This window comes from Podarcis muralis, chromosome 12 (genome assembly GCF_964188315.1).
Source record: "Podarcis muralis chromosome 12, rPodMur119.hap1.1, whole genome shotgun sequence".
Taxonomy (NCBI): domain Eukaryota; kingdom Metazoa; phylum Chordata; class Lepidosauria; order Squamata; family Lacertidae; genus Podarcis; species Podarcis muralis.
In genome coordinates this window covers 28,036,233-28,056,989 of record NC_135666.1, presented here as the reverse complement: position 1 = coordinate 28,056,989, position 20,757 = coordinate 28,036,233, and the positions used below count along the sequence as shown (strand labels likewise).

The window sequence follows — 20,757 nt, the reverse complement described above, 5'->3', positions numbered from 1 at the left end:
CAGGCGTATAATAGGCAAACCATGGTTTAGTGGTGCTTTCCTGTTTAATTTTCTATCAGGTCAGAACTTGGGAGGTGTCCATTGGGAAAGACAGCAACACAGGTTGGTTGTTGCAGCACCACGGATAGCTCCTAGTGAGCAACTCCTCCATCCAACAAGGGTTGGAAGCAGCAGTCCACTCCATCATAGCTAAGGGCTTATCAACACTTAAAATTTTGCCCCACGCTTTCCAGGCTCAGGCCATGCTTTAAAGCTCTGTGTCTAAGTACTCTTTTATTCACCCCAGAGCTTTCCTTGAAAAAATCTGCTTGGACACGGAGAGTGTGGATAAAAGGTCATTGTCGCCTTGTGGAAAACAGAGTCTCTTAAAGGGCCAACTCTAGCATAAAGACAGACACTTCTCCAGCTTTCCATGGCCTCCCACTTGGCATGTTTCTTAATATAAGAATGTTTTTGAACCAGCAAAAATATATTGCACCATTGGTCTTGTGTGATACTGTGGGGGGCACTTGGTTCCTCAGACCAGATGCTTTGGGGAGCTCTTTCAATGGGCACCTGTTTACCAGGTTTAATGATCTGATCACCAACATTTGGCTTAGTCCCAGGAACTTTGTCTGGCTCCTTATCTGGTAGCACTGTAGCCCCTGACTTGGTGTTCTGGTCATTGCTGGACAGTCCCCCTGAGGCAGAGCAGTGACCCTAACTGTGCTTTGTTGGTTGCCTGTGAATTCAGTTATAACAGCAAACCCCAGTTAGCCTTGAACTTGTACATCATCGCTCCCCATCTAGATTTAGCTGCGTGGAGGAGGTTAGAAACATTTTCTTCCATTTTCAGCTAACCATGGTTTATCTTTATGGAACCAGGAACTACCGCTTATCCAGACAAGCATGTTTAGTTGCCTCCTAGCCATGCAATACATTCTGTGCCATTCAGCCAACCCACAGGTTTAGGGCAAGGACGGGAATTTCTCCCTAGCATAGCATTGTACAACATGGAAAAACTTTTTAAAAAACTTATTTGCAAGAGAACATTTTGTTAGCAGGCAGCTGCATCTGCTGAAGCACAGAAATATGTCTAGGATTCTTTATGTCTTCTATTATCAGATGAAGACCTAATGAGACACACATACCTCCCCAAACCTGCCTAACACTACCAGTTGTTTTAAATAACATGCCAGTTTCTTACTTGAGGTCAGACAAGCAGGCACTCCTGACAGGGTGTTTTAATTGGTGCACCAAGACTGTGGAATAAATTCCTATGGAGATCTGTCAGGCTATCTTTCTTTTCATTTTTATTTTTATTTTATTTTTGCTATGTATGGAATACTTGTTTGTTTCAATGTGCCTTTGATTTGTGAGTTTTCTGCCATTTTGCTGTGCTTGTTTTTTAATCTGCTGCTGCTTTACCTGCCATGTTTTTAATGATGGTTGTTTATTTCTGGAACCAGACTAAATTATTCTGAATGAACTGCAGAATGCACATTTCTTAATTTTTATAATAAAGTCCAAGTGTAACATTTAACTTAATTCAGTTCACAGAGCACAAATATTCTGTCCCCTTGATCTGCATCCCATTGCCTCTTGTAATTGCACTGTTGAAAGGGCTCATTTCACTTAAATGTGTGCAAGCCAGTTGTATTACATATGCCAACTAAATGTGCACACAAAGTGTTTAATGGCAATATTCTATTATGGAAGCCGGTGGAGAGATACTCCTAATACTAATTATGTTCTCTTTGGTGGTTGTTTTTTTGTCCCTTAGATCTCATTAGCTTTACAAAGATAATGATTCCAAAGACTACCATATAATTGCCACTGGCTAAGCAAGAAGGCTCACGTGGGCATTACTACAGTTCTGGAAGGGTGCAAGAACCATCCTGCAGGCTGGTCCATCTGTCAAAATATCTGGACACCCTGTTCCAATAACAACTAAGGACTGATTTGCACATAGGGAACAAGGGCAACAGCCACAGCACCTGAAACACCACAGAAAGAAACTGGGGAAGAAGGAAAGTGGTGTCACCATGGAGAAGGACAGCATGACCCTAGCTGATCAACAATATGAATGTGTAGCTGAGATTGGTGAAGGAGCCTATGGGAAGGTGTTCAAGGCCCGGGACCTGAAGAATGGTGGACGTTTTGTAGCACTGAAGAGGGTACGGGTGCAGACAAGCGAAGAGGGGATGCCACTTTCCACCATTCGTGAGGTGGCTGTATTGAAGCATCTGGAAACATTTGAGCATCCCAACGTGGTCAGGTGAGGAAGGTGCGGGGGGTGGGGGTGGCAAGGCATATGGCCAACTGTATCCCAGTTATACACTTTGGGTGTTCTGAGCATCATGTTTGGGGTATGTGGCTTGATTGAGCACTAGAATAGTTGTCTGAAATGAATTTGAAGTTTGCTCAAGTGTATGTTTTGCCAACCTGCCTAACCCACCTTTTCTTGAGCTCTGCCTCCCACGCATTCAAACATCCATCTCCAGAGGCATAGGTGTGTGACTTAAGTATTTGAGTGGATGGGCATGGAGCCACATGTAAGCTGTGGTCTTTTTCAGCACAAAAAAAGGAAGAATAGAAAGAGAGAAGCTCTTTTGTCCTGGGTATTAGTTGTGCCTAGTAAAAACTGGTGCTATTTTAGCGCTACTAAACACTGCCTATGTGGCAATAAGAATCTTTTATACTAGGCAGGAAAATTCTGCAATTTTAGAAAGCTCAGAATTTGTTCTTGGTTAAGTAGCTTTCTAATGCTTAAAATGTTGAAAGTAATATGTAAAATTCAAAATGAACATGTAAATAAAAATATTAAAGGTTGAAATCTTGCTCAGCTGCAACCTTAATTCAGGCCACCAAAATCTCTGCCTGATTTAAAAAAAAAAACATTTCCAAAAGAGGCTCAGACTTGCCCTTCATGTCTCAGTGTGCCTAAGGATCAGTCTAAAGCATACCTTAAAATCATGGTCGGTCATGGGATAGGTGGTGGTCTGGCAAGTATGTTGGACACAAGCCATCTAGTGAAACAGAACCTCAATTGATTGACAAATGGTATAGAACTCAGCTGTATGTGGCCTGGAAGTACATTACTTTTTAATTTTTAAAAATAAATTCATACTCCGTCCTTCTTCCCAAAGGAGCCATTACTTGTTAGTCCACAGTGGTAGTCCCATTTCTGTCAGCAATTCTTGTTCTTCATCACTCTGAAGTTTGTTTATTGTGGGAGAAGTCAGAAAATAGAACTGACTCATTTTCATTATTGCTGCTCTGATACATGACAACTTTAGTTTAGTTTTGTTCAAAACAGTGCAAGACTGCCTGTCAGCAAGCAGACAGTCTTGTGTGTTCAAATCTACATTATTTTCATTGTGTTCTTGCTGGTAATTGTGATAGCTGGGGAAGAGGACTCGTTGACCACTTTCATGGGTGTAGTCTCAGTACTTTTAATCATACATTTCTTCAGATGAGTAACATGTTAGATATGTGATAATGTGAGGTTCAAGTCTGAATGGTGATTAATCATAGAAAATCGTGCCCGTACATACCAAGAATCATGATAGAATTTGGAAAGAATCAGGTTTGGGAGTTTTTGTGACATCTTCTAAGCAACTCTCAAGTATATAATTAATCCATTATAAATCTTCACATTGAGTGTGTTATTTTGGAATCCATTAAGATAAACAGTAACATTTGTGTTTACAAAGTAATTTTATATGTGCAAAGTCAAGTAGGTTTGAAAACCCTTATTTTCTGCCTTTTTTAGATACAGTGAAAGATCTGTCTTGTCATTAGGATGACTGGGTAAACTGTAGTTTGTTTAAGATGGTGGATGGGATTATTTTGTGCAAAAGATAATTTCATCCCACCCAGTACTGCTGCTGATCAAACTCCATTTATTTCAGTAGAGTACAATCTAGTTAAAACCTGTTAATTATTACTTTCTGAGTGCAGTTTTCAACTAACTGTTCATCTACCTTATACTCATATATATCAAGCTTTTGTAGGAAGTTAAAAGTCTTGCTGAAATCCAAATACAATTAGCATCTTTTTCTACTAAACCACTTCTTTATTTAAATAAAGAAACTGTGTTGGTCTCATATGACTTCCTCCTAACAAACTCTGTTGGTTATTTGTAATACCATTTATTCTTAAACTACCCAGAAACTGTAAAATTGACATATTTAAAGGCCTTGTACAGTGACTGCATACAATTTATTTATAGTAATACCTTTGAATGACCAAAAATATTATAGTGGCATACAAAAAAATAATTGAAACATCTTAAAAAATAAAATCATAAAATACAAAATAAATGACCAACACTCAATCAAATTAATATTGTAACAGTTTAGAAGGCTGAATGTTTATTTCTTCTAAAACAAAGTTTAGAAGGCCCATCATCTTAAAACTAATTGATTATGAGGCCTATTTGTGAGGAGGTATCTCAGGGTTGTATCATTAATCTTCACTAACAATAAAATAAAGAAGAGAAAACATATTGCAACAACTTGTGTCATTCTCTATTACCCTCTATCTTCCATATCTTTAGATCAGGGTTTCCCAAACTTGGGTCTCCAGCTGTTATTTTGTACTACAGGTCCCATCATTCCTGGCCACTGGCCCTGCTAGCTAGGCATGATGGGAGTTGTAGTCATAAAAACTGCTGGAGACCCAATTTTGGGCAACCCTGTTTGGATCATATAGCATAATATCCAACTAAGTTTTGGGTGTTCTCTTATTTTAGATAACTTTATAATCCTCTTATTTTGTTATATATCTTTTAGATTTTAGCCATTAACTTAAATACCAGATTGCCCTTTCAAATAATCAAATGAGGCCTGAGTCTCCATGTCCTTGCCATAATCCTCAATCTGATGGCCCTGCTAGGGTGAAAGTGCTGCATCCCCAGGTCCCTTTGCAGATCATGGAGCTTTGGACTACAGATGTTAACTACATCAACAAGATCACTTCACCAAGATAAGGCACAGAACGAACACCCATGTTTTAATTCCTGGAAGAACCTCAGGTAGCAGGACTAATAAAGCTCTCTGCGCAGGATCTTGAAGAAATGCTCTTTCATATAGCTTTCCTAAATGCCAAACACTATCGTCTAGGTACGTGCAGAACATAAGCAGCCTTACGTAATCAATCTGACCCTAGAAACATTTGCAACAGAATCTGCAGTTTAGAGCACTATGAGCTCCCTTGGAAAGAATTGTCCGGGTGTAAATGTTCTGTGTTTCACCTTTCCCCTACATAGAAAACCAATCAGTCTTTTGTCTAAATGTCTGTTTGGCATACCATGGACATAAGCACATCTTACTGTGTTTTGTTTTTTAAGAATCTTGACATTTCAAATGTATTTAGTAAGATAAACTTAGTATATCCAGCCCAGAGTTCAAATGAGAAGATGAAATGCTTAATTAGCCTTTATTGTGCACAGTAGATAAATCTGGCACAAATATGTCCACTAGTTATGTAAGTTACTGCTGCTCTGCTTGCGGAAAACATGAAGTATACGTAGACAAAGGAGAGACTTTGCCAGGAATAAATGACATATTGGATTCAGGAAATTCCTGTGTGTAAAATTAGGAGTATTTCCTGCTGTAATGCATCTGTAAGAATTCTTCTGATTATACTTGTTGCATTCAGCTCCATTAGCTTGCATATACTAGAATCTGCATTTATAGAATATGACTCAGAACTGGGATATTTTAAGCTAAATTGCTACATTTTCAATGGAGAATTTATTTGTTTGGACCATAGGTCATAGCAAAAATCGTAATTTGCATTTCAATTAAAGGTAGTCACTGAAAGTTTAAAGTGTTCAGTGTCTTCAAGTTCTATAGGCAGATAATACCTATGTTTGTAGTTTCCCCTCCACTTGACTCTTGGAACTTTGTTTTCTCCTAGAAATATCGTGTTAAATGTTTTAAGGAGTTATTCTCTAAGCTTTGGGTACACAAAAAAGCCATACTAGAATGCAGTAATCTGAGCTCTGTGCTTGTTGCTTAGGAAGCAGCCCAAAATGCTGGTATATGTAGCTATCTCTAGTAAAATTAGTTATGTGTGATGAAAGCAGTGATTTCTAAGCTCACAAAAACACTTGGTGCACAATTTCTTTTTTGGGAAAACAACCTATCTTTTTCCTTTTTTGTTTGTTAACTCACAAGGCACCAATTTCGGAAAATTAGCTTCAGCTCCAAAATCATGAATCAGACTACATGAGATATTGTATAACTAACAATGTCTCCTAAAACATGGGAATACAACCTCTAGGGAGGCCAAAAAGTATTGCTCCTATTCTTTGTGCAACTTTCAAAAAAAAAAAAAAAAATGCCACAGGAGCTGAAGAAAATGGTTTTACAGAGCTCTTGCGAACCATATTGTTTCCTGTCAGGTGTGCCAGCAACATGGTTGGACCTCTCCCATCCAATGATGGCCTCTCACTATCATCACCAACCACTTTCCACATGGTGTGATGACCATACAGAAGCTTTCACAACCTGAAGCTGAAGGGAGTTGCAGTCTAAACCATCTGGAGGGTGCCAGGTTGACAAAGCTGCCTTGCGGTATGGCTTTGTCTGAATGATGACACAACTTCTCTCACTGTTCCTGTCAAGCCACACCAGACTTCTGAAATAGGTGGGCAGGTCTTGGCATACATACTGGTTAAAGTTTTGCTTTGAGGTTGGGTGTTGCTGGTGCCTGACAGGTTAATGTGCCAAACCCCTCAGGACTCAATAGGTACCATTCGTTTCTGTTTTAAATACATGAAACGATAACACACACCAAAAAAATGACCCAAAAAAGGGACTGTTCAGGAGGCGCACTCAAAAGTGATGACCTTTGTGATGTAGATTGGCAGGGATTCTTGAAGACTCTCATTTGATCCTTAGAGGATATTCTGTGAAGAATCAGGCACCAAACAATAAACAGAAAAAAAATTACATAAAGCATAATTGGAAGAGCACAGGAGACATGAAGATATGAAGATAAGTGTTTTCTCTGCCTCCCAAATATGTGTATTATTTATATATTTATGGAGAGCTAGAGAGAGATTTTCCTAAGTGCTCAAAGCAGTTCACATATAATTATTGCAACAACTCTGTATGGTCACCATAATTATTCCCTTACTGTAGACCGTCTGAGGCTAAGTCTAAGAGACAGCAGCTGAGCTGACATTTGCACTAGGGACTTCCAAGCTCATCATTTATATTCCTAACCAATATTTGACATCCCTTTTTAGATGGTCGTTAGCACCTTGCTGTATGGGGAAGAAGCTGACAGTATTTCTTCTTTCTGCCTGGAGCCTTGATCAGAATACCTTGAACGGCATATATAGCTGCTGTGGAAGTCTAGTTAGTTGAACAGTGTAAATAAACAAACAAACAGAATAACATTATTGACCTCTTAAAATTTAGCTATGATGGCTCCTTCTGGGATTGCCTTTTGTCTTTTAACATTAGGAGAAAGACATTTGTTGTGAGCATCTTAAGTGGCATGGCTGTTTTTTGTCTGTCCCTTTAATTATCTTCTAACTAATGTCTGCATTTTGTGGTGTTCTCTTTTTTGAAGTTAATTGTTACTGTGGTAGGTTTTCCTACCCCTGCCTGCACAGCTGTTGAACTTTGAATTCCTTATGGTTCCTGTTGTAGCACACGTGGACTGATTTTTATGCCAATTCAGTGTTGTTCATAAGACCCCATAGCAAGGTTTCACTGTCATCTTGGATCCAAAGCAGTTCTTTCATGTGATCTTGTGCCTTTTGAAGACAACTTCTTTCATACAGTCAACATTTCTTCCACATGTTAAATGCACAGCAGTGAGCATGGACATTTATATTATAATGATAATTCTATTGGGTTGTATCTAATGTAGCAGTAGGTAAAATGTTCCATTAGTGCAGGGATTTATGCTTGCGCAAAGAAACTTTCCCCCCTACCTCAAGGATAGTTGCTGTGTCCTGCACACATGCAATAGCAGATGCCTGAATACATAGCTAGTTAACCCTATACTCCCTAAATAAGTTGCAACAAGGCAATGAGCCTCTTGCACGTTCGAATCCACACGATGGAGTGAGCTCCCGTTGCTCTGTCCCAGTTTCTGCCAACTTAGCAGTTTGAATGCATGCCAGTGCAAGTAGATAAATAGGTACCGCTGTGGCAGGAAGGTAAACGGCATTTCCGTGCTCTCAGGCTTCCGTCACTGTGTCCCGTTGGCACCAGAAGCGGTTTAGTCATGCTGGCCACAAGACCAGGAAAGTTGTCTGTGGACAAACACCAGCTCCCTCGGCCTGAAAGCAAGATGAGCGCTGTACCCCGTAGTTGCTTTTGACTCGACTTAACCATCCAGGGGTCCTTTACCTTTACCTTTTGCCTGCTTTACATTCCCATAATATATACAGGCAGTCCAGGACAGTAAATTCCTTGACATAGCCCAAGAAAGAGTAGCAAATCAGAGCCTTTTATCTTTTGGGGTTTAAGGGTATTTAGGATGGTCATTTACAGTAAAAGAAATTTGACACTGCTGTGTGCAGGATCATCTGTCTGTATCACTATAGGACTGTAGTGCCTCCCAAATGACTAGCAAGCTTTCTTAGAATTAAGAATGATCATTACTCTTGGTGCATTTTTAGAACTCCATTTGTCAGCAAAACATATGTGTGCTTTACTTTGTGTTCTCTACGTAAACTCTACACATTTTGATGCAATGATGAACAAGTGGTTTTGAAATATTATACATATGGGCTTAGAAACGCACAAGAGTCATATGTAATTAATATATAGCGTTTTCCTGAACCGAAAGAAGACATTCCTTTGCTTAGATAAATTATTCAATAAATATGTTCCATATTATAATAGCAATAATGTTGTAATGAAATAAGCATTGGTAACATTTTGAAGTGCTATACATTTGAGCTGAAAAGCACTTGCTATTTATAGGAAAAAATGTTTTGTCAGTTTCCATGGAGAATGGTGTAGTGTGGTTTTAAGTTTTCCTCTGAGAAAAAGGTTTTAAAAGGAAATATTCATATGGCCAAAACTCAAAATGCTTCTCAATTAACTGCCATAGTTCCTGACGTACAATAAGTTTTTTCATAAAAGTGGTAGACTGACATATTAGCTGCATACAAATAAATATAAATAACTACATTGATATTAAGATCATTTCTGCTATACAGCGTTTACAAGTGAATTGGTGCCAATGTCTTCATTGGTCCAGTTTGCATGTCAGGGTAAACCAGAGCTAATTGTTATTTGCTGTTAACACACCTTTCAAGGCTGTTTTGTCTCCTCTTTGCTAGCGTGCAGAGGAAACAAAGTACAATCCCTTGCTTAGCATTACAACTGAGACAGAGATTGTGGTTTGTTTTGCTCCAACAAACCATGATTAAGGCAAGAGCAAATCTTGGCTACAGATCCTGGTTCTTTGGGAGTAAAAGCAACCAGAAGCCTGGTTCAGACATAATGCTAAGCCAAGGGTCATGGTTTATTTTCTCTGAGCATGAGCATAGTATAATAGAATTGTAGAGTTGGAAGGTATCCAAAGGTCATCTCGTCCAACTCCCCGAAATGCAAGAATTTCAGCTAGACCATATATGAAAGATGGCCACCCAGCCTCTGTTTATAAACCTCAAAGCAAAGAGAGTCCACTACCTCTCATGGGAGTCTGTTCCATGGTTGAACAGTAGGATGGAAACAAGTGACCAAGAGCTAGGGATTCACAGTAAACTATTAACTATGGTTTACCATTATATGAGAAACAAGGCCAGTGAGACTTTTACATATATTAGTGTACTTGGCAACACACAAATATTTTCCTGATTTTAGAAGAGATAAATATATATTTCCCAAATTATCATACACCATCTTATGTTGGACTGTCAGATCTGTGCCAAGTAACAGAAGAGCACAAAATCCCATTTTTATCATGCCACGGAAAGTATAATTTCTGACAATTTCCAGGGACAGGATTTATCATGAGCCCTCTGCATGATAGTATGGCTGGGAGTTGGATTTTAGGGGATCAGGCCTAAACCGGAAGGGACTTAATCTCAGTGGCAGAGCAAAAGCTTTGCACGCAGAAGTTACCAGGATCAATACCTGGCTTATTCAGATGCAGTAATTAGATAGCAGGTGATGGGAAAGAGACATGTGAGGCCTCTGGGACCCCAAAGGGCTACTCTGAGTGGACAGTGGGTTATTTTTCTTACAATGAAGTGGTATATAAATTTTAGTAAATAAATGTTCACTTGTCATTGTCAGTGAAGTTACCACAGCAGAAGTCATTTCTAATAAAAGTTAAAGGGCACACGTAGACCTTTAATTCTTGTAAACTCTTTTGTTGATCCTGGAGTTTCCACTGAAAAACTGAGTCAACTAATTTGGGAAGGAACCTGACTAATATAACCAAGTGTGCATGTAGGTTATGATCAGAAAGTCACACAGTTTTAAATAGTCATTTTTAGCTTTATAATACAATTCTATAATTCCTAGAGAAGGTGGGGCTGCTGAAAAGAGAACAATAGGAAAAGAAAACAGATTTTGGTGTGCCCATGTTGTTGTAGGCATTCCCCATGTTTGTTTATTGAAGATATAAAATGAGTTATTATCACTTTATTTGAAGCTTGTTAATCTAACCTCAGCAGAATGAAAAGACTTGCTTTAAAATGGGATATATATATTTTCTTGCCATGAAGTATTGGGTAGTTTTAACATATGTAGATGAAACTCTACAGATGAAACTTGGGTAATGACTCAAAGTATCTGTTGCTGTTTAATATTTCTGAGGAATTCCCCTCTCAGAATAATCATGATATATACTGGCTGTGTCAGCTTTAATGTTTCCCAGACTAGCACATTTCTTCTCCAAGTGTTGTGTGAATGCATTTCCCTGCGCATGGGTTTTGTTTCTCTCAATCTTTCAAGCTAGACTTATAGTGTAAATGGGAGTTCTGGAAAGAGGGGGGAGGATTTTGCATCTTTATTCCCCCCCCCCTCCACATTTGATCTGGTAGTTTGCATACAGCTGCTGAGTAGACAGTTACCTTTGAAAGGAACATTTGGCTGGTTTAATTTGATTAGAGCAAGCCACCTCAATCATTTCTTAACTAATAGTGCTTTCATTTTTGCCTGGCAGTAGGAGTTTGGAAAGTACTTACTGGTAATAAGATATTGGGGGAAATTACAGAAAGTGACACAAATGAACTAAATGATAGAACAGTTTAAGTGGAGTTTTTATTTTATTTTATGTCTACACTAAACCCTGCTTTTTAAAAAAAAACTTTCAGAAAGCAGATTAAGTTAACAAATGTACTTTCTCTCGGGCAGGAGGGGAACCCCAGCAAATTAAGATCAGTTTGAAAGTTTCAACAAGAGCAGAGATACTTTGTAATGCTCCACTTCAAAATTTGAAATTAAAAATTGTGGGAAGATAAACACACACACACACAGAGTAAAGTCCTACCTTTTTTTTGGATAGCCCATTTGTCAAAGCACTGCATCAGAAATCTCACTTCAAAATTTACTTTTAAAAAGCAAGATTAAAAGGCAGTTTATTTTATTTTATCCCCACACATATGATTAACTATCAGAGTTATCAGAGAGAAGCTGCCTGATTTTATTTCCAAATAAAATGAACTTAGTGAACTGGAGGAGGAAGAGTTTGAGATTAAAGAAATTAATTATGGGAAATTAGGAAGCGCTATTTTAAAAAAAAGTCAACAAAAGATGCAGAGGGTAGACACACTGCACATTTGTGATTCAAATGGTTTATAATGTAGAAGTGATTTTAATACGTTTCAGAAAGTTATCACAATTGCAAAAAAAGTAATTCTGTATTTGACGGCAAGGTTACAAAGTTGGGAGGGCAGCATTATTTCTGCTGTAGCCTTGTTAGAGACTTTGAGTTATTAATTTATTGGATTTTTGGTCCGCCCAGGGCAGTATAAATATGCAATATTAAAATCAGTTAAAACAATTTACAATTGGGATAACAGGGTGTTTCCTAAAAATCTGCCAAGTGTTAAAGGACAGGGTAAAGAGTTGCTTCTTCAGGATATTCAGAACAACACATTCATCATTGGAAGTTTCCTTATTTGACTCTATTTTACAAATTAAGTATTATCCTTTCTGTAGTTCAGTGCTTCCATAAGAAAAACAAATTATTTTATCCAAGCAATGCTAGTGATTCTGTGCAAAAGTTGTATTTTGATTACAGTACATAATCAAAAGCTGCCATAGAACTTAATTTTTCTTGTGCATTAATAATGCTTCTGCGACTAGATGTTCCCTCATTAGCAACCATGGTTTTGCTCCTACCCTTTGAGACAACATTTCATCACTTCACTAAGCCATGGCTTTTTGAAACAAGCTGCAAATTAATTTCTCACTTAAGATACAGTAAAACTTGCTTGCCACTGTCAATCTTAAATAGGATGTAATGTTTATTGATATCAATTGATGTGTCTTCCACGTATGGAGGCTTTGCCTAGCTGCCGTATAGATGGTTGTGCCAGCCATAACTCATCTATGAATATCAAAAGCCCTTCAGTGCATATCTTGCCCCATTTTCTTCATTCTTCCAGCTCTATCCCCCTCAGTTACCTAAAGGTCTGCTGCCTCACAGTTCAGTGCGACATGTTTACTCAGAAGTACATCCCAGTTATTTCAGTGGGACTTACTTCCAGTTCCTGGTAAGTATGTATAGGACCATAGTCTAATGACCCCGCCCACTGTTCTTTGCAGGAGCTTATGCCTGGTTCCCAGAATTTCCCTGTAGTACCAACTCTTTGTCCTCAAAATTCATCTTTCTTAAAGAAGTCATAACTCCAGGGGTGAGGAATCGCAGGCCGGGCAGGAAGGTTTCTAATTCTTCCCTTGAGACTCTCCCCAGTGAACTCAGCTGAACTTAACTTATGAGTTGAAAAATACAGAATTGCGCTGTGAATTCATCTTATCCAAAACTCAATATTTAAATATGTATGTACTATATATTTTCTCTCAAAATGAGTATTTAAATGTGTATTTTTATTAGTTTATAACTGCTGATAACATCTGGAGATGTATGAAATCTTTAGGATAGCTAATTTCTGATCTATGCATTAACTGGGAAGCGTGGGTCGAGTCATTTCATATAACAATTTGCAAAGAATGAATTCCTCAGACATCCCTCGATTCACAGTTTGTGCCTGGTCAATCAATTGAAGAAGACATCTGAGCAGAAAAGTAGATGTGTGCTGTAATTATTATTGTTCATTGAATAGGTCCAGCTGCCTCCTAGGATAAAGTGTTGGCTATAGTGACATCTCACTAGGCATGCTTCTCTTTAAACTATTAAAAAGAAAGAAAGAAATATACCTCCAGACAAAAATGATTAAGAAGGGTTAGCATGTCTGGGAAAGAGTGATGTACTGAAAAAGCAAGAAGGGAGGGATGGAAAGAACACATTATTGGGCGCTGTTTCCTTGATGCCTAACAATGAGACCTTTTACAGGGCTGGTGACATGGTGTGTTAATGAGGCACTGGCCTTTATAACTCTTGGGCACAAGCTGTGGAAGTCAAAATTTTGTTTGGTGGTTTCAGCCTAGTCCCTACCAGACATTTGTCTCCATCCCCAAACCACGGTAGAATTTGGCAGTCAGGACAATGACACCTCAAAAAAAGTCTAGGACTAGAGGAATCAGTACTGTGGAGATGCCCAAAGGCAAAACTGTGTACTGAAAGATTGCCCAGGCTGACCTTACTGGGTTGGCCTTGATCCTGAGCTGTTTACTTCATTTTCAAAAGAACTCGCTTGTGTGCATGCTGACATAGGAATAAAACAAAGAGCATAATCTGTCCAGACCTCATCCTATGAACCCTCTGCTGCCCAATAAGATGCAATATAACAACTTCCTTGCTAGTTCAGTGCCATCACCTGTATATTACCTTGTTCACGCCTCCATGCATACCTATTGCGTTCTCATCATTTGATTACTCAGCAGTTGATGACTAGCAGCTGAATGTGTGAACGTGACACCACTGGGATATGTTAATACTGGATGGTCTGAAACTCCTGTGTGGTAAATAGACGATGATGGTTTGTTCATGGGTGCAAGTCATTTCTTGGTTCTGCAGGTAGGGTGATGAACATACATGTGAGAATTGGCTCAGAGCTGTTCTGCACATTACCAAGTTTCTGATACTGTTCTGTGTCAAGTGAGGCACTGCATGTTTAAATGGTCCACTAAATCAACATCTTGCTGGCCATGCAAAAATAGCTCTACCCCAGACTTCCTCCTGATTTGCTTATATTCCATATGCAGGAAGATTGGGGTTTTGTTTTGTTTTTTGTTTGTTTGTTTGTTTACATAGGGGGTATTCAGACAAGCAGTCCCTCATCTATAGTATAAAGTAGCACAGTCTCAAAACCACTGTATGATGTGACTTACCCGGGATGTACAGATCAGTTTCCCCAGAATATTGTTTTAGCTCAGTGGCATGCAAATAGTTTTGTCTCAAAAACAGCCACCAGTACCAAATGGAGTTGAAAAACAAGAGAGAGGAGGCCAGAAGCCTCTGGTCAGGTGGGATGGAGCTGCTATGCTAGTTTCCTGGTAGGTAGATTGCTACTGCTTAATTGGAGGAAGAGGGGCACGAAAGGTCAGCACAGTGCAGACACACTGGCAGGAGTGCCAGACTGACTCCACCAATGCTTTTGCACTGCACCAACAGGCCCCCTACCTGTATCCCTCCCCGTAAGCAGCAGCTGCCCACCTGCTAGGATGTTGCCACAACTCTTCCTTACCTGCCTGGTGAATTGTTTCTGGAACAGACTGGGTGCATTTTTGCACAGAGCCTTTCTTTCCCTCCAGAGATCTTTAGACTCCTAAAAACTTGAGGCCACAGGTGATGCCTTATTGGTAATGCTGATAGTTCCTTGCCACTGCCAAGGAAATGGCAAAGGGGCAGGTAGAAAGGGAGAGAGGAAGAGGGACTGCAGCTGGGAACCCAACATTTCTCCTTGATGTTTCTCTTGCCTTTCTTAATTTTAATCGTTGTAAAGAATGAAAACATACAATAGGTTGTATTTACGGCATTCAGTAGGCAAATCATGTATTAATTTGGATGCATTTCTCTTTATTATACCTGCACATAATGTAGCCTTTTGAAGCAAGTTTTTCACATGTTCTGGCTTGTTACAAAGTTATAATAAGCAGAAAATGGGTGGGTAGGAGGGGCAACCCAGAAGTACTTTTGAGTAACTCATTATTCTTAACATAGTAGGCAACTGTTATGGAAACACATCTGTATGATTTTCACAGTGGATATAAAAAGGATACAGTTTGTAATAAAGAATTCTTACCCAAGCAAGAGGGTGTTTCTCATGGAGTTGTCTGCTTCTTCCAGAAATATTTGGCAGAGACATTGCTTGAAGTTGTTTTGTAGTATTAAGGCCTAATACATGTTCTACTTAAAGGTGCTCAGTTTAGATAGCATTTGTGGCTGCAGTTGTAGATATTTATGCTCAATTAGGGACAGAAGGGTAAAGGGTACTTGTTCAGTTTACTGTCTTCAAAATATTTCAAGATCTTCAGAATGTTCTTCCCACTATTGTTAATTCAGAGGTGCTGACACTGGGTATACCTACTACAGTTTTAAACCAGTTTTAAACCTGGTATCTCCCGGAGAATCCTAGCAAGTGTACTTTGGACAAAGTGTTGTGCTTAAAGATCCCTAGAACTACACATAAACTCCATCAGGAGTTCAGCTGATAAAACTGCAAATTGTATTCTTAAATTCTTCAGAGCACAAGGGGGCTTCTTTGTCCCCGCAGCTCTAAAATTATACAAGGCCAAAACTTTGGCACAACTCCTGTATGGTTCCTTTTTGGGTCTGCCTTCCTCTGCTTTCTCCCCCCTTGAGAGAGTTCAATCTAGATTTCTTAGAGCTCTCCTCCAAGTCCCCAGATGTGTCTCAAACGCATGGGTGAGATTGGAAACGGGGATGATGAGAGTGGAGGCTAGCATTTGCTTAACATCTATATACAAATGGCTGACATTGAATCTGCTCCCCCGAGGGATAGCCCCACTGATCCTCTGCTACCAATTCTAGTCAGGCTGGCAGACTGCAGTTCTGAACACCCTCCAGAAACTGGGTTTTGCCCCTCAAGCTTTTCTAAGTCTGGGCTTGCACCAGGCAAAAGCCACGGTCAGGCAAAGAATATTAGATACTGAGAGACAACAGGACTGCGCAAGGTGCCCCGACTATAGAATTGGAGAAATCGAGAGATACATAGCCGCACCGGCAGCATATCTCTCCTTTCTCATATCTAGAAATGCAAGAAGGGCCTTTACACTTGCCAGAAGCGTGGCTCTTCCCTCGCCGGTCCTGGATGGAGCCTTTAGAAAAGTCCCCTATGCCCAGAGACTTTGCACCTGTCCATTGAGAGAGATAGGAAGCCTAGAACACTTATTCTTTAAATGTCCCTTTTACGAAGAGGCACGCAGTAAGTTCATTGATCCCCTCCTGGTGAGGCTCGCCGACCTCCCGCAAAAGCAAAAATTTGACCTTTTGCTGTTAGGCAAAGACCAGAAGACGACCTGGATGGTCGCCAGATTCTGTGTGCAAATCGGTAGACACAGACCATCGCCCAACTCAAAATAGTCCGGCATGAAAATCCCCAAACCCGGTTCCATGGGTGACTCTGAGTCAACTCCCTGGGATAGTTTATTGTTTCACAGTGTGTCTAAATTCATTGTTGTACATTGTTTTAATTGTCTGTTTTACTGAATGTTTTTATTTGTTTTTAGTTTTTATCTGTTTTAATTATCAGTTTTGTTTTTTATCCACTTAATATTCTATTCTCTGACTGCTGGTCTATGACTGTAATAAACTGATTAATTGATAATTGAATCCCTAGAACTATAGTTACTTGGGAGAGGGCATTCATGTTAATACAGCTAAATCCGTAATATAGTCTTAGGATTGGGTACACATAGCTTCTTTGCACACAAATTATATACAATGGCTGCACGCACAGGTTGGCACTCCCATGGATAACCATATTGTGTGAACTGGTTAACCATGCATATTGGCATGTAACAACTCCCACTAATGCAGCTGCTAGAAGTGCTTCTGTGTCTATGGGAACAGTTGCTGGCTATATTTGTGATTGGCTAACCTACACCATATATTTGTCCTAGGGAACTAATGCCTGGGAGACAGACTGATGTGTTCCTAAAATGTGTTTTGTGAAGGAGTGAAACTTCAGGATTTGTGTACATGTTGCCCTGTTGCTGTATGTAGAACCAACAACTCCATTTGTAATTAGGTAGCTACACACTTATTACACACTCTCTAAGGAGAGGCTTGAAGTAACTGAGAACTCTATTTTGCTGTGGGCAGATGCTGATGGCTAGTACTCTGGAGTAAATGAGAACAAAAGCCTAATGTGTGCATAATTCCACAATGACAAGACCAAGCTTTAATTGTTTTACCTTCCAATCTACATCCTGGTTGGGATTAAGTACTTTGATTTAAATGAACTTGTTGAATTCTATGAGACTAACAACCTGATGCACATGGCTCTCCATTGACCCACATTGTATTGCTGAGAAAGTGGGCATAGTGTTGCAGCTTAAACTGTATTAAAACAAATTATATAATTTTATCTTGGTTGTGGAACACTAGGTAGCCCTACTGAGAGTCTTTGAGCTCCGCATAAGCCCTTTGTCAAGAAAAAGCTATTCAGAAGATCTGCAGGTGTGCATTCCTTTGTCTTGAACAGAGGGAGTTAGGATTTTGAATATGTTACAATATTGTACACTGAATGCATGCACTTGGGAAGTGGAGTCACACCTGCTACCCCTCCCCTCTCCTCCCCATTCAGCATCGCTATTAAAAGAGCCTATTCATGTACAAACAAACTATACCTCCATATGCTCTGTATAAATGCAATTAGAAACCATGCTTTAGATATGCATATCTAAAGTCTTCTAGATGTTGTTCTGAATGCATGTAGAAAATACATGTAGGTACATATACAGAGGCATTATTACTCTGAATACCAGCTGGTGGGAATCACAGGTGGGCATAGTGCTCTTGCACTCATGTCCAGCTTGCAGACTTCCCACAGGCATCTGGTCAGCCACTGTGAGAACAGGATGCTGGACTAGGTGGGCTGTTGACCTGATCCAGCAGGCTTACCTTATGTTCTTTGGTTTTTAAAACACGTTCATTGGGCACCAGTGGAAATGATCCTGCTCTCCCCCCCCCCCCCCCGTTCCGGAAGTCCGTTTGACTTCCAAAATGTTCAAAAATCAAATTGCGGCTCCTGATTGGCTGCAGGAAGCTCCTGAAGCCAATCAGAAGCCGCAGAATCACTGTCGGATGTTCAGGTTCCAAAAGAGCGTTCGCAAACCGGAACAATCACTTCCGTGTTTGCGACGTTTGGGAGCCAAAACGTCTGAGTTCCAGGGAGTTCAGGATCCAAGGTACGACTATACACAATTATAACAGTCCTCTTGTACTCAGAACCTGACAAAACAAAACAAAAAAAATTCCTTCCAGTAGCACCTTAAAGACCAACTAAGTTAGTTCTTGGTATGAGCTTTCGTGTGCATGCACACTTCTTCAGATACTTTCACGTGGACTGTCCTTTCACGTGGACTGTCATTCTGCCCTGCCAAATCCCCACACATGATTCAGTTCTGCGGGGACTTGGAAGCATTTTTCCGCCGTTTACGCCTGAAGGAGTATTTTCAACACATACAACAACAAGACAAAGCAGAACAAGCAACAACTTCACAACACAACACCTCTCAACCCACTGGAGAACAACAACCACCCTCCCAACAGAACACTGACCACCAACTACCACCGGGTATCTGAAGAAGTGTGCATGCACACGAAAGCTCATACCAAGAACTAACTTAGTTGGTCTTTAAGGTGCTACTGGAAGGAATTTTTTTTGTGTTTGTTTTGACTATGGCAGACCAACACGGCTACCTATCTGTAACTCAGAACCTGACAGTTTGAATTGACAAACTTGTTCCAACAGATTCACATGTGGGTAGCTTTAAATGGTATTCCTAAGGCATGGCATTGAATTATTTGGATCTCAAAATATCAAGGCAGATACCCACATTTTGTTTAAAAAATATATTATACAGTTCAGTAAAAAAAAGAAAAGAAATTAAAATAAAGCAAATAGCTGTAATGGGAAGTTTTTATTGTTTGATGTTTTACTGTGGTTTTATACTTTGTTAGAAGCTGCCCAGAGTGGCTGGGGCAACCCAGTCAGATGGGCTGCATATAAATTATCAATAATAATAATAAAAAAAATAATCATCATCATCATCCCTGGATACCAATTGCTTGATATAATGAAATATTGATATGTATAATATTTGTGCTTTCAAAGTGTCTCATAGAATTTATGAACAAATTGTGGTTGCCATCATTCTGCAACCTGGTAGCATGGCCTGTCTAGTGGTAACTTTCTCCAGGGCAGTTTTGGAATCCCAGTCATGAATTCCCTCCCCACTGAATTGTGGCTGCTGCCACCTGCCCCCAATCACATTCTTTCCATGGACAGTGAAAAACATATTTATTTCTCTGAGACTTTGGGGAAAGTGGCCCATTATTTATTTCTGATGAATTGTGTATAGCGTGGATTAAAAATGTAACAAAACAAATAAATTAAAAGCCCTCCTCACACTTTCCAGAAAGTAAAATAGATATTTGGATTTCAAATAAGCTTTGTAACAACTCTTGAGTTCTACTCCATATTTGTTTGCTAGGTGCATACAAATATGCCAGGGAATTATCTCATGCAGATCTCATTGAAGTCCTGTTCCTTAGCAGTGCTCTCTGTACTGGAGAGGACCCTGGTGGATTGTGCCCTTGGATTTTTAGCCTGTCCTACGCACTCAGATTCTGCAGTGAGTACTCAAAATACTCAGTTTGACAGGGAGGTTGATCAGTCACTAAAAGAACCCAGCCACAGAAACTTGGCCAGAACGAATCATCCTCCACTTGCTTGCCATGGACATGGGTAGAATAATAATATCAAGCCAAGTAACTTGGGCAAGATGTTAAAACATATTGTAGTTTAATGTTACTTGTTAATTAAACTTATACCACTTTTCCAGTTGTGTATTTCCCAAGATAATTCATCATGACAACATTATATGATGAAACAGAATGCACAACAAAAATAAATGAATGAAAACAGTAACGATGCCACCAACCCCCAAATCACTAGCACTATACAGTCAGGAGCCAGAGGTGCAAAACCCTTTACAGCCAAGGGACCTGGCAGCTGTAAGTATTTGATTGACCTCTAGAAGAAATGTGCAGAATATTGATGGTGTTCACATTCTACACAGAGGAATCTTTTTAAAAATACTGCATTAGGTGAAAGAGTAGCTTTGCCAATGTATTAAATACTTGGCAAAAAAGGTGTTTAAAAATTAAGTAAATGTTGTTTAACAGAAACATACAGTTGGAAATATTTTCCAATGTTTATGTTCAGATCTCATACCTGCCTGGCTCCTCTATGTTTGTTTACTGTGATACATGATTTATATAAATATATTGCAAATTATTAACTCCTGACAAATTTCAGGGAATTTAAATTTAACTAGTGACTTCAGCCCATAGTGGTCCTGCTATGCAAAGGCACTCCGTCCATGTTCCTTACCTAACTGAATCTAAGAAGATCTCTGCAGGATCAGACAAAAGGCATGAGCACAGTAGCAGCCTCTTGCTCACGACCCC

General features: G+C 39.5%; 1 protein-coding gene across 3 annotated transcripts in view; it reads left to right on the top strand.

Annotated features, from left to right (window-relative positions):
- Nucleotides 1-20,757, top strand: part of CDK6 (cyclin dependent kinase 6) — a 98,019-nt gene that overhangs the window by 8,350 nt on the left and 68,912 nt on the right. For all 3 annotated transcript variants that reach the window (XM_028751320.2, XM_028751322.2, XM_077936937.1), the window contains exon 2: nt 1,763-2,257. In XM_028751320.2, the coding sequence (XP_028607153.1) occupies nt 2,025-2,257 (233 nt within the window). In that variant the 5' untranslated portion in view covers nt 1,763-2,024. The remainder of the gene's footprint in view (nt 1-1,762; nt 2,258-20,757) is intronic.